The 14,171-nt window shown below is 44.6% G+C and overlaps 1 protein-coding gene across 1 annotated transcript in view; it reads left to right on the top strand.

The window, feature by feature from the left end:
• The window catches only part of bmp5 (bone morphogenetic protein 5), a 192,007-nt gene that overhangs the window by 175,572 nt on the left and 2,264 nt on the right, over window positions 1–14,171 (top strand). The window contains exons 5-6 of the mRNA XM_041188065.1: window positions 9,233–9,309; window positions 14,001–14,111. Of these exons, the coding sequence (XP_041043999.1) occupies window positions 9,233–9,309; window positions 14,001–14,111 (188 nt within the window). The remainder of the gene's footprint in view (window positions 1–9,232; window positions 9,310–14,000; window positions 14,112–14,171) is intronic.

The following is a 14,171-nucleotide window of genomic DNA, read 5'->3' as shown; positions in this document are numbered from 1 at the left end:
CAGCAAAATTCTGCCCATAGGGTGGAATTTTACAGCTTATCCTGCTGGGGGTATTTTCCTTTCCCATCGAAGTCAATGGACTTATGAATGGTTCGCTGCATTTTATGGCCCCACCCCTACAGCGATGGGGCCGTAAAATTCAGCGCAAAGTTTTATTTAGTCCTTTAAAACATATGAGAAGCTTAAAAAAACATTTTAAAAAATTTTTCACCATTTACACTAAACCGCTTTTGTTTATAAGTCTTTTTGGCTGACTACAATAGATCACTCTTGTGTCCCAGTTGAGCAAAGGTGGCATTGCATTCTGACTAGGAGTAGAGGTCACAGTCAGTATGCTTAGGTTATGTTAAACCTGTCTGAAGGATCTGAACTGGAAAGTGCAACTGGGTTCAGGTCATTTTAGGTGGCTGGCACGTGAGGTATTCAAGTGGAAGGTGGATTGGGATGAGGGCAGAAGCAAAATTTGCCTTGATGAACAAATCTGACCATACGAATTGTTATTAAGTCTTCAGTATATATTTAAATAAAACTGGCACTATAATCAATAAAGAGTGGGTCCTTAAATGTTTTCATTTTCACAACCCTTGCATAGACTAGATTTTTTTAAATTTAATTGTTTTTTATTTTTATTTTTTTTTTATTTTTATTTTTTTTATTTTTATTTTTATTTTTATTTTTTTTTATTTTTATTTTTATTGAAGAGATTGCCAGGGCAATTGTGGGAGGAATATTAGTGAGCATGCATTTGCTTAATAAACATAAACTGCAGGAATAAACAATTTCTATCGTGTATTATCTTAAAAATTTAAAAGCTTATGCTTTGCTTTCCTTTTCATGAAACACAAACTAATTTTTGAAAAAGCAAAATACTGCGGGGGCTGGAAATCTGAAAGAGGAACAGAAAATACTGGAACAGAAACAGAAAATGCTGGAAAAACTCAGCAGGTCTGACAGCATCTGTGGAGAGAGAAAAACAAAGTTAGCCCCTTCTTCAGAGCTAGAGAGAAGTGGAAATGTGTTGAAATTTATACTGTTTAAGGGGGGGTGGAGCAGGTGAAGCTGGATAGAAGACCAATGACAGGTAAGGACTAAGGAGAGATTGACAAAGATGTCAAGAACTAAAGGACAAAGGGATTGTTAATGGTAGTGGTTAGTGCTAAAAAAGGTGCAAATATTGGCGTAAAGGTAAGAAAGCAGAGTGTGATAATAGCAGAACAAGGGTAGCATTGAGTGAAAGAACAATATGGAACGAGTAAAAGATGGACAGATGGACCTGTAGGGGATGGGGTGGGGAGAGGTGGTGGGGAAAAAAGGATAGAAAATGGGATTAAAAAAGAGGATAAAACTACAGATAAATGAATAAAAATAAAAATAGAACAAGTGGATAAAAAATAAAAATGAATGTAGAAGAAGGGGGATAAAAAAGGGGGTGAGGAGGGAGTTCGTGATCTGAAGTTGTTGAACTCAATGTTAAGTTCAAAAGGCTGTAAAGTGCCTAGTCGGAAGATGAGGTGCTGTTCCTCCAGTTTGCGTTGAGCTTCACTGGAACATTACAGCAGGCAAAGGACGGACATGTGGGCATGAGAGCAGGGTGGTGTGTTGAAATGCCAAGCGACAGGAAGGTCTGGATCATGCTTGAGACAGACCGAAGGTGTTTCGCAAAGCGGTCACCCAGTCTGCATTTGGTCTCTCCAATGTAGAGGAGACCACAATGGGAGCAGCGAATGCAGTAGACTAAATTGAGGGAAGTGCAAATGAAATGCTGCTTTACCTGAAAGGAGTGTTTGGGCCCTTGGATGGTGAGGAGGGAGGAGGCAAAGTGGCAGGTGTTGCACCTTCTGCATGGGTAGGTGCCTTGGGAGGGGGATGAGGTGTTGGGGGTGATGGAGGAGTGGACCAGGGTGTCCCGGGAGGAACGGTCCCTACAGAATGCTGACTGCAGGGGTGAAGGGAAGATGTGTTTGGTGATGGCATCATGCTGGAGTTGGCGGAAATGGCAGACGATGATCCTTTGAATGTGGAGGTTGGTAGGGTGAAAAGTGAGGACAAGAGGGACCCAATCATGATTCTGAGAGGGAGGGGAAGGTGTGAGGGCAGAGGCACGGGAGAAGGGTCGGACACGGCTGAGGGCCCTGTCAACCACCATGGATGGGAAACCTCAGTTAAGGAAGAAGGAAGACATATCAGAAGCTCCGTTTTGGAAAGTGGCATCATCGGAACAAATGCGATGGAGGTGAAGGAACTGAGAGTATGGGATGGAGTCCTTACAGGGAGCAGGGTGTGAAGAGCTGTAGTCGAGGTAGCTGTGGGAGTCGGTGGGCTTGGAATGAATATTGGTGGCAGTTTATCACCAGAAACTGAGACAGAGAGATCAAGGAAGGGAAGGAAAACGTCGGACATGGACCATGTGTAGATGATAGAGGGGTGGAAATTGGAAGCAAAGTTGATAAATTTTTCCAAGTCCTGACAAGAGCAAGAAGCAACACTGAAGCAGTCATCGAAGAACTGAAAAAACAGTTGTGGGAGGGGGCCTGAATAGAACTGGAACAAGGAATGTTCCACATACCCCATAAAGAGACAGGCATAGCAGGGGCCCGTGCGGGTACCCATAGCCACACCTTTTATTTGGAGGAAGTGAGAGGAGTTAAAGGAGAAATTGTTCAGTGTGAGAACAAGTTCAGCCAGACGGAGGAGAGTGGTGGTGGATGGGGATTGTTTGGGCCTCTGTTCAAGGAAGAAGTGGAGAGCCCTCAGACCATCCTGGTGGGGGATGGAGGTGTAGAGGGATTGGACATCCATGGTGAAGAGGAGGGGTTTAGGGTCAGGGAACTGGAAATTGTTGATATGATGTAGGACATCAGAGGAATCGTGGATGTATGTGGGAAGAGACTGGACAAGGGGAGAGAGAACAGAGTCAGAATAGGAAGAAATGAGTTCAGTGGGGCTGGAATAGGCTGACATGATCGGTCTGCTGGGACGGTCCTGTTTGTGGATTTTGGGGAGGAGATAGAAGCAGGCTGTCTGCGGTTGGGAGACTGTGAGGTTGGAAGCTGTGGAGGGAAGATCTCTAGAGGAGATGAGGTCAGTGACAGTCCTGGAAACAATAGCTTGATGTTCGGTAGTGGGGTCATGGTCCAGGGGAGGTAGGAGGAAGTGCCTGAGAGTTGACGCTCAGCCTCTGCGAGGTAGAGGTCAGCATGCCAGACATTAACAGCACCACCCTTGTCGGCAGGTCTGATAACAAAGTCAGATCAGGGTTGGACCTAATGGAATGGAGTGCAGCAAGCTCAGAAGGAGACAGGTTAGAGTGGGTGAGAGGAGCAGAGAAATTGAGACGGCCAATATCAGGTTAAGAGGCCCATCTGTGTTCACTGGGACATCAACAGTTCTCAATGAAAAATCAAGGACAAGTAAGAGGCCACAGGGAGAGGTCCAGATGGAGGGAGAGTACTGGAGGCGGGTAAAAGGATCTGTTGAATGGGGGAAGGACTCCTGCCCAATGAAGTGAGCACGGAGACGAAGGTGGCGGAAGAAGAGTTCAGCATTGTGTCAAACCCGGAATTCATTGAGGTGAGGGCGTAAGGTTTGAAACTGAGTCCTTTGCTGAGTACTTTGCTTGGTAACGTTCAGCATCAGAGGGGGGAAGGTCAGAGGGTATGGTGAATACATGGCCAGGGCTGGGATGGGATGGGTCAACGGAACGGGAAGGTGTGGAGGGTCCCAGATGGGCATTGGTATCAATAAACTGTTGGAGCTTGCGTTCCTTATCGTCTGAAAGGAAGAGGAAAAGTTCCAGAAAACACTGGAAATGCTCAACAAGGTAGGCAGCATCAGTGGAGAGAGAAAAATAGAGTTAATGGGCTGAATTTTTGTCTTTGCTTCGGGAAGTGCGAGTTGGGCCATTTTCCGATGTCACATCACCAACTTCGGAAATTCAGCCCACTCACCTGGAATTTTGGTCTCGAGAGTTGGTTGTGGATTGGAATCATGGCCCCTGATCGACGCAGGCCCAAGGCGGCAGCAAATGGTAAGGTGGGCAGGTTAGAAGGCCCACCTGTGTTCACTGGGACATCGACCCAGCTCTATTCATGGTTGTTAAACACTCTAGCCCTCAACCCTCATAGGCCCCACCCATTCCCATGCCCCTTCCATGTCGCCTCATATCTCCCATGCCCACTCCATGTCCTTATGCCCCTCCATGTCAGGACATTAAATCAATGTGAAGATAAACCATAGTATCCCCTACATATTTGATTCTCCATAAATGTTGATAGCATATTACAAGATCTGAGCATTTTGTTCTATTGGCTTTTCTGCTGCCCTCACTGTTGGGGAGATTTAAACAAAGTTAGTTCAATAATGGCTGCCTGCCATCAATCCACACGTCAATCTTTTCTCAATGCAATACACAACAGAAAGATGAAGATAAAGTAAATGTTTTCCTCACCATGATGGGGCCAGATGCTGTCGAGGTGGTGTCGAAACAATGTTACCCACAAGACTCCAGTTCTGTGGAATATACTAAAGTTAATGAAATTCTGGGCTCATATTATGGCACAACTAAGAATGAGATTGCACTGAGAGCTATGTTCCTTTCCCCCCCTCCCACATACCGCCTCTGGGAAAATGGCGCAGGGGTGGGATGGAGCCAGGGAGCCCGCATGCTGGTGAATTTCCGCACATAACTGCCCCCATTGGGGCCGAAAAATTCTGCCCATGGTTTTTGAACAGCTGTCCTGTTAGTAATTTTCTATCACTTGGAAAGCAGAGTGAGAGATAAAACCACCGAAAAGTTACAGCATATAAAGAGGCCATTCAGCCCACAGTGTCTGCACCAGCCAAAAAAAAGAGGAAGAAAGAAAACTAGCCGCTTATTTTTAATCCCGCTTTCCAACACCTAGTCCATAGCTTTGCAGGTTACAGCACTTCAGGTGCAGATCCAGGTACCTTTTAAATGAGTTGAGCTTTTCAGCCTCAGCCACCAATCCAGGTAGTGAATTCCAGACACCCACCACCCCCGGGTGAAAAGGTTTTTCCTCATCTCCCCTCTAATCCTTCTACCAATCACCTTCAATCAATCGGGGGGGTAAGATGAAGGTGTCAAACAGCAAGTTCTAGTGAACAATGTTGTTAATTATAAGATATTTCTAGAATTTTTATCTCGGGTAAGTTCAATGCGCAGTATTTACATTGGTTTGCAGTCTATAATATATACAAAGATATAGGTACTTCGGAGAGGCATTTAAATATTTCCATCAATGTCCTGCTGTGGTTTAATGAGAAAACGTGAATGCTACTTTTATTAACATTCAGCATGCTCTGTGTGGTAACATTTAATCTGGAAGCAGTACAGTAAAGAAAATTTGTAATTCTTTATAGTATCTGTGGAACCTGTAATTGGTTTTAAGAATGTTTGGAAAGGACTTTTAAGAGTTTGCATCGATTGTGAAAGGAATGATTGTTATTTTCTTGAATAATAAGAAAAACTGGTCCATGTGACCTGGCAACCCTTGACCTGGAAACAGTACCAACAGGAAGGAAATTAACATATGAAAGCCATGTGGCTGGCAAACACAAAAGAGAGCTGCTGCAGGGGAAAAACGGAGACGGCACGTGTACAAGGAGCTGTGTGTGTAATATAGCTAAAATGGGCAGAAAGCTGAAGACAGTTGACAATGCTGACAACTGCTATGCTTCAGTCCTGTCAGAGCAGGCCAGACCATTTAACAAGGTTTATTAAAGGAGTCAGTAAAGGAGTCTCTGGAGAATCTGTGCCATCAAGATTGTTGTGAACCATGCTAAGGTTCTTCTACAGGAGTGTGCTGTTTGGGTGACGAGTGTGTCCGATGGACTCAAATGGAATGGTACTACCATTACAGGTGATTCGAGGACAAAATCCATTGAGTGTGAAAAGTGAGAGATCCTACATTCTGGAGGCCAAGTTGGAAAGACTGAGATTGCACATGGTGCCATACTTGTGCAGGGAATGATACGAATTCTTGAAATCTTGTGATAGAGCCTTTGTTGTTTTTGCTATTCCATGTATAATTTATAATTCCTACTGACTATAATTTGCTTGTTAATTCATGTTTAATTTACATGGATTCTGATTCACCTTAAAGGAAAAACTACAAAGAGTGGAATCTTGTTGGTAATTTCTTCGTTCAGGGGATCATTCAGTAAATTTGTTTAATTTCATTTATATTTCCCCCACGGGAAATGTAAATTGTAAACTCTGTGACTAGTCATTTCACTCAGAAAAAGTGCTAGTGGACTAGAAGTTGCTAATGTCATACCAACATTATAGAAAGAAAAAAGAAATGAACCAGAAAGCTACAGGCCAGTTCACGGGAAGTTATTGGAAAACATTATCCAGGATAAAGTAAGCTTCCATTCAGAAAGGTGTGGGTTAATCAAAGAGAGCAAGTATGGATCTGTTAAAGGCAAATCAGGCTTGATTAATTTGATTGAATACTTAAATGAGGTAACAGAAAAGGTTGGTCAAGGAATCACAATAGATACAAAAACAAAATACTGCAAATTCTGGAAATCTGATGCAGTAGATAATGGCCAGGATTTTACCTGGAGGCAGTGGCCACCCCACAAAGAGCAGGAAAGTCGTGGTCAAGCCATCTCCACCAGCCTTGGAAGCCACAACGTTGTTCAGGCAATTAATTGATAGCAGTCGTGGTTTCTATCCCTTTAAGGCAGTATGTCCTAACTCCAGAGGACTGACAGCTTTTCAATCCCTGCAGCGCCATCAGGATTAGTGGCCACTGCTGGAACTGCAGCTGTCCTCAGATCAGTGATGGTGGAGTGGGCTCAGAGTGCATTAAGTGAGATTGGGGCTCATCAGGGTCAATCAGGAAGGTCCTGGTGAGGTGGGGGGAGGGTCAATTGCAAGGGCAAGGAAGAATCTTCCAGCGGGGGTGGCCCTTGCAGCTTAGGTACCCCTCCATGGCAATAGAGTGTGTCTTATTCCTCCTGCCCTCTGCTGTTTGATATATCTGACTCCCCCTGTCCACTGCTATTTGCTGTGTCTGACCTGATCCCAAGGGACCCTCCCTCTCGATCCTGCACAAGGTCTGCCAGGTTTGACTTAAGTGTGGGGGCTGAGTGTAACATATTCAAGCTTGCTGATGATACAAGGTTAGGTGGTAAGGTATGTGTGAGCATAAAACAAAATGGCTGCAGAGTGTCATGGACAGGATTGGTGAATGGGCAAGAACATGGCAGATGGACTACAATGTGGCAAAGTGTGAAGTTATCCACTTTGGTAGGAAAAATAAGGAAAAGCAGAATATTTTGTGAACGGTAAGAGACTAGAAAGTGTTTGTTTTCAGAGACCCTGGTGGTCCTTATACATGAATCACAGAAAGTTAACATGCAACTGCAGCCAGCAATTAGGAAGTATGTTAGCAATTGTTGCAAAGAGATTGGCGGATAAGAACAAATAAGTCTTACTGCAGTTAAACAGGCATTGGTGAGGCTGCACCTGGAGCACTGTATCTTGTTTTGGTTTGGTCTCCTTATTCAAGGACATACAAGCCCTGGAGGAAATGCAACAGGGTTGACTAGACTGGTTCCTGGGTTGAGGGGATTGTCCTATGGGGAGAGATTAAGTAGATTAGGCCTGTATTCCCTGGAGTTTAGAAGAATAGTTCCTGTATGATTCCTTTAAATGGGACTGGTGAGAAGTCTTTGATGTCAGTTAGCATCACATTGTGCTGATAAGGCTAGCATGTAGCAAGTGAGACACTTGGATGATCTGGAACGGAATGTGGGTACTTCAGGAAATGTAGCACAATCTTCTGCAGACACTAAGTTCAATTTAGAATACTGTTGGCATGAGCTCCTTATGCAAGTGCTTAAAGTGGGTGGCTTATTTCCTACAAGTAGCACGCTTCCTGCACAGCATCCTGGGAACATAGGCCACTTAGTGCCTGAAAAATGGGCACTACTTATAACCATAGAACCATAGAAAAGTTACAGCACAGAAGGAGGCCATTCGACCCATCTTGTCCATGCCAGCCCGAGGACACCCAGGTGCCCTTTCTAATCTCATCTTCCTGCACCCGCCCCATAGCCCTGCAGTTTACAGCACTTAAGGTGCAGATCCAGGTACTTTTTAAAAGAGTTTAGAGTTTCTGCCTCTACCACCAACTTGGGCAGCAAATTCCAGACACCCACTACCCTCTGCGTAAAAAAGTTCTTCCTCATGTCCCCCCTACACCTTCTGCCACTTACATTGAATCTATGTCCCCTGGTTCTAGAATTCTCCACCAAAGGAAACAACTTGGTCCGATTTCTAAGCCAATGGGATGAATTTTTTGTGAGGCGGTGGCCCCACCCTTCGGTTTAAGTTGGGGTTGGGGGGTGAGCTTGTCTCCGCTTGGCTGGGTTGCTCCAAGCCCATTGGCTTGGGGCGGGACCTCCATCCCCACCTGGGAGGAAGTCCTAACTCTGAGAGCTGCCAACCAAGCAATTAATGCACCCTGCAGAATTTAAGAGCCTGTCTGTTTAAATGACCTCCAATAAGACCTTAAGACATTGGAGCAGAAGTAGGCCATTCGGCCCGTTAAGCCTGTTCCACTATTCAATGAGTTCATGGCTGATCTGATAACCCTCAACTCCACTTTCCTGCCTTTTCCCCATAATCCTTGATTCCCTTACAGGTTAAAAATCTGTCTATCTCAGCCTTGAATATACTTAATGACCCAGCCTCTACAACCCTCTGTGGTAAAGAATTCCACAGACTAACTACCCCATGAGAGAAGAAATTCCTTCTCATCTCTGTCTTAAATGGGTGCTCCCTTACTCTGAGATTATGCCCTCTGGTCCTAGACTCTCCCACAAGGGGAAACAACCTCTCAGCATCTACCCTGCCAAGCCCCTGAAGAATCTTATATGTTTCAATAAGGTCACCTCTCATTCTTCTAAACTCCAATGAGTACAGGCCCAACCTACTCAACCTTTCCTCATAAGAAAATCCCTCCATCCCCAGGATCAACTTAGTGAACCTTCTCCGGACTGCCTTCTATGCCAGTACATCTTTCCTTAGGTAAGGGGACCAAAACTGTTCACAGTACATTGACTGTTCACCTCCCACAAAATGTAAGCATTAAAGATCTGCAAACCCTTGTTAGGATGCATGGGTGAATTGTGAACGCTGCCAACACTGTGCATGTGCTTCGTTTGCACAGTAAGCTCACGTTGGTCTTTTATTTAACAGATTACAACAGCAGTGAACAGAAGCAAGCTTGCAAGAAGCATGAACTGTACGTGAGTTTTCGGGACTTGGGGTGGCAGGTAATTCATGGTGTTTTCTGTCAAATGTTTTTTTTTGTGAATCGTTCAGAAATTATTTTCAGGGGCAATGTTCTGGTCACTTCTTTGAGATGTCAGGACCGAGTGTGAAAGGCACTTCGCCCATCACTTTGGCCCAATGCTGGCTTCACAGAATTCACCTATGCTTGACTAATTATTTGAGTATACCCTGATATTGGGCTTGATGCTGGAGCTTCATCAGATGGAGAAGGGCGAGGAAAGAGCTGAAAAATGTGCATCAGGCAGTGCAAATTTAGCTGCCTGGATAAACACCATCCTGATAAAGATCAGTCAGTGGGGACATGGACAGATCCACTTGAGGGTTGGAGAGATTGGGTGGAGACCTCAGAAACCCCCAGAGGGTAAAGCTCAAGAGACTGGTTGAGGGTTGGAGAAACTGGAGGCTCAAGGAGACGGAGCGATTTGGAGAGGGAGGAATTAAAAAATCAGAGGAGGGGTCCCTGATAGGTCACTGAGAAGGGGTGGGATGATCGGGGTAAGTGATTGCAGGGAGGAGTTAGAGAGATTTTGGGGAGTCATAGAAATCAGTAGTCTGTGGAGAGACAGGGGTGGAGGGCCAGAGGGATTGGTGGATGGAAGCAGAGATATCCTTTGGGTGGGCTATGGTAGAAATTGGTCAGAGGCCTGAGAGGTGTGGGAGGGGCACAGAGACCGAGGGGTTGGAGGAGGGGAGGGGATGCCGAGAGAACTGTCAGAAGTACCTGTGAAAATACCTTGGGTGTGTGTTTGCGAGGAAGGGTAATGTGATGAGGTGTGAAATTGTAGTCAGATAGTTTGCAGGTGTAGTTTGCAGGTTATCATGCTGGACCTGGAGGAAACACTCCTGCTCTGCTTGGCCCACAAGCAGTGCTGGAAAAGCTCTTAACAGTTGGATTGAAACCGTCCTGCCTCATTTCAGCTGCCACTCCTCGAACCCTGAGAAAACCAGCCCATAGACATTAACACAAAACCAGAGCTAAAATTTGAGTCACGCAACCTCAATAAAATATTTACATTAGGGATCTGCCTAACTTAAGTAAGCAGGTTAGTCGCCGACCTCCAAATATTTTCTGGTAAAAATGAAAATGTGGTGTTGGTTGTGTTTTCAATTTCTGAATTTTTAATTGCCTCCCCTTCCTCTCTCATTCCCATTCTACTGCGGGGCGGGGGTTAACCTTCCACCACCCCCACCAATTCCCCCTAGTGATTTGGCTCATTTTACAAAGAAATTGTTTGATCCGAAAGACCTGGGGAAGATATATGAAACGTTTGTTGCGAAATTAAACATAAACAATTAATTCCCCGGTTAGTTAAAAGCATTTCAGATGACATCCTCTGATCCCTTAAAGCTGGGACCCATTGACCATTAACATCCAGTTATAATGAGAGACGTAGGAGTATTGCCCAAATGTTGGAAAGCCTGGTAAACGCCTGCATTGGCACCCTGTAAGTATTATACTCAGACCCAGAATGAGTTGCACAAACGATTGTAGAAATGCATGGAGGTCACCTTAAGGCATGTTTGCAGCTGGGACCAGGCGGAAGAGCTCACAACCCAGCTTCCCGGTCACTACGGTCCAAATCTTGCTGATAGTACCGATAATGCCAGGCAGAAAGTTGCCACTTAAATGTCTTCATGATTAAGATTTGTGCAGGAGTATTTACTTCAAAACCTGGTTCTCATATTTCGACATTTTTCCATATTTCAGAACTCAGTGAATCTGGCATCATTAAGGGCAGATGTCTTTTAAAAATAGCTCAAATACCAGAGGCTCAAAAGCTTTAGAGCCTTTACTGTCTATGCTTACAAACAGAAGAACATTTCCCTCTATCTTTGGGGTGTACCGCTGCTATTGCCTAATCTAGTAAATGTTACAGGCAGAGAATTTACACTTTTAGGATCATACTTATAGGCTCGAGCCTTTGGTTGCTTCCCATACTCGTACTTCTCAACCTAAATGTGCTCTCCATACTCATCCAACTGTGCAGTATTTTCAGAGCTCCACATTTTCCCTTTTAGTTTGACTGGAATCTTGTTCTGTTTAAGTGCCTAGCAATAGAGAATAGCTTTGGTTTACGTTTGCAGACAGGCCATGCAATCTGCTCTTTAGTCCAGGCCTTTACCTCTTCCATGTGCACAACCTTCAACATTACCCTGGAGCCTTCAAGAATTAAGGATTCACCTCCTGGATACTGCTGTGGGCAACCCACCAGAAAATGGATCGGGGCATTAAGAGAGCTGTCTGTTTGCCTTAATCTCTTTGAAATTTACGGTTTTTTAGTTCTAAAAATGTTGGAGGCTGGTGCTGAATTTTCCCCACAAGTCGCAAACAGGACTGTTTTCACGTCTTGAACCTGCCTCTGGTGAGAAACTGATTAAAGTTAAGATTCTCACGTGGGTGAGCCCTTATCTGGCATGGTCTAATGAAGGGCAGTGGGCTGGTGGGCCGACCAGAGGCCTTCCAGCAACAGAGGAATACCTGGCTGCAGTACAAGCTAAATAAATGAGAGGGTGCTTCAACAAGAAGAGACCCCTTCAGCTGATCTTTAAAAACTTTCACAAAAAAATACAAAAAACAGACAAGCTATCACTGTTGGGTGGATGGCGGGGTAGGGGGTGCAGGGGTTGATGGAGGAGCCACTTTATAGGGTGGCCTTTGGCTGCAACCCTATCCAGGCAGTCAGGGAGCACCTGAATTCTGCGTAGGGTAACTCATCTCCTGACTCTCCAAAGCCTGTCCACCATCTCACAAGATATTTGTCAGGAGTGTGATGGAATACACTTCACTTCTATGTATGAGTGCAGCTCTGACAACACTTGAGAAGCTCGACACCATTCAGGATAAAGCAGTCCACAAGATTGGCACCCCAGCTACCACCTTAAACATTCATTCCATCCATCACCGATGCACAGTGGCCACAATTTGTACCATTTACAAGATGCACTGCAGCAGCTCTCCACGGTTCCTTAGAGTGCACTTTCCAAACCCACGACCTCTACCATCTAGAAGGACCAGGGCAGCGGATACATGGGGACACCACCGCCTGCAGTTTCCCCCCAAGCCACTCACCATCCTGACTTGGAAATATATCACTATCCCTTCACTGTCGCTGAGTCAAAATCCTGGAACCCCCTCACTAACAGCACTGTGGGTGTACCTACATCATAGGGACTGCAACAGCTCAAGGTGGTTCACTACCATCTTCTCAAGAGCAAATAGGGATGGACGATAAACGCTGGCCTAGCCAGTGATGCCTACATCTCGTGAATGAATAAGTAACAAAAAAAAAGCCCTGCCAGGAGCCCTGACACTTCAGTCTGTCACTTGGTGTCTGCCCCCAGGCACTATATCTGTTTCCCCCCAACACTGGGTCAGGAAACTGAAGGCTGGCTAGATAATCCCAGGTGGCCTCCGGTAACTATCTTTTAACAAGTCACTTAATGAACCTAACTGCCTGCCCGCTTCGTTGGGGTGAATGACTTTGCCGGCCCTGAACCGGCTAAGGTAGCCAATCTCTTCCCCAAGGTCAGGAAGCCAGCATGCAGGCTGGCCTCCCGTAATTTTCGGGTCCAGTCCACCTCCATTTCCGATGTTGGCGGGCCTGAAATTTCAGCCCCAGGATTTGGCAGAACTGGACTCTGGCCTACTTTCCAGATTTCAGCAGAAATCCCCCTGAAGGTTTGGTCAGAGTCCACTGGAATAGCTGTGAGTTTTTGGAGTGTGCATGTTGCCATTTTTTTTTTGCCCACATCAGTGGAAGGCCAATGATATGCAGGAAGGAGATAATTTTTCTCAAGATTATCTGTGTATTTTAGTATATAAATATACAGGGCTTGCATTTCTGTTATTCTGTTAACGGAGGATTAGTGTTACTGGCACATTTTGTTTATTCACGGTATAGACTCTCTTCATCTAAGCAATGTCCACAGGAAGCTCAGAAAACTGGACAGGTAAATCTGAGCCATGGGAGCTGAGCCACTGGTCTAAAGTTTGATGTCAATAATCCCAAAGTTAGGTTGGCTTCACCTTCAATATCCATATCATGGCACATGGACTATGTGTATATATATATATGTAGCTCACAAAAAGTACCTGAATCGGCTACAAACTATGATTCATTATAACCTCTCCATTCTGGAATGCTTGGGACCAAGTCATTTCTGGATCTTGGAATTTCCTGGATTATAGCATTATAAAGAACATTAGAATGCTTAGCCACGAGTCTGTGAACCTTATATATAAATATTTACCTGAAACATAAAATAGTGGAAAACAAGCAGAAAACAAGTTGTTTTAATCAATACTGTTCCAAAATACCGGTACATCTGCTCAAAAGATTTTAGGACAATTGGTTTGTTCGAACAATAGATTTTAGTGCTGGAGAGGTTACAGTGTACTATAAATTGCCTAAAATAGTAAACTGGTGTTAAAGACATTAAGAACATGCTATAAGTGTCATGTTAATCATTGACAATTTTCTCAAAGGTGCTCAGCATATTTATATGACGGTACACTTTAAAAATAACATGCAGGATGCTCAATTCTGATTGATTTCACCTGGGAAATAGAGGGTTTGTGGTATGTAAAATGGATTTTTCAGCAAGAAAAGGTGGTCAATTTTACTATTTTGATATAACCACAATATGACTTGCCTACATGGTATGTTTCTAGGATTGGATCATAGCACCAGAGGGCTATGCTGCTTTCTACTGTGATGGGGAGTGTTCTTTCCCACTCAATGCTCACATGAACGCCACAAACCATGCAATTGTGCAAACACTGGTACGTGCCATAATCTGCAGAATTCATATGTAAATTCATAGTCATGTTGAGATGTTGGTT

This window comes from Carcharodon carcharias, chromosome 5 (assembly GCF_017639515.1).
Source record: "Carcharodon carcharias isolate sCarCar2 chromosome 5, sCarCar2.pri, whole genome shotgun sequence".
Taxonomy (NCBI): Eukaryota; Metazoa; Chordata; class Chondrichthyes; order Lamniformes; family Lamnidae; genus Carcharodon; species Carcharodon carcharias.
Note: the sequence above shows the minus strand (reverse complement) of the source record. Positions and strands in the feature narration are given on the sequence as shown.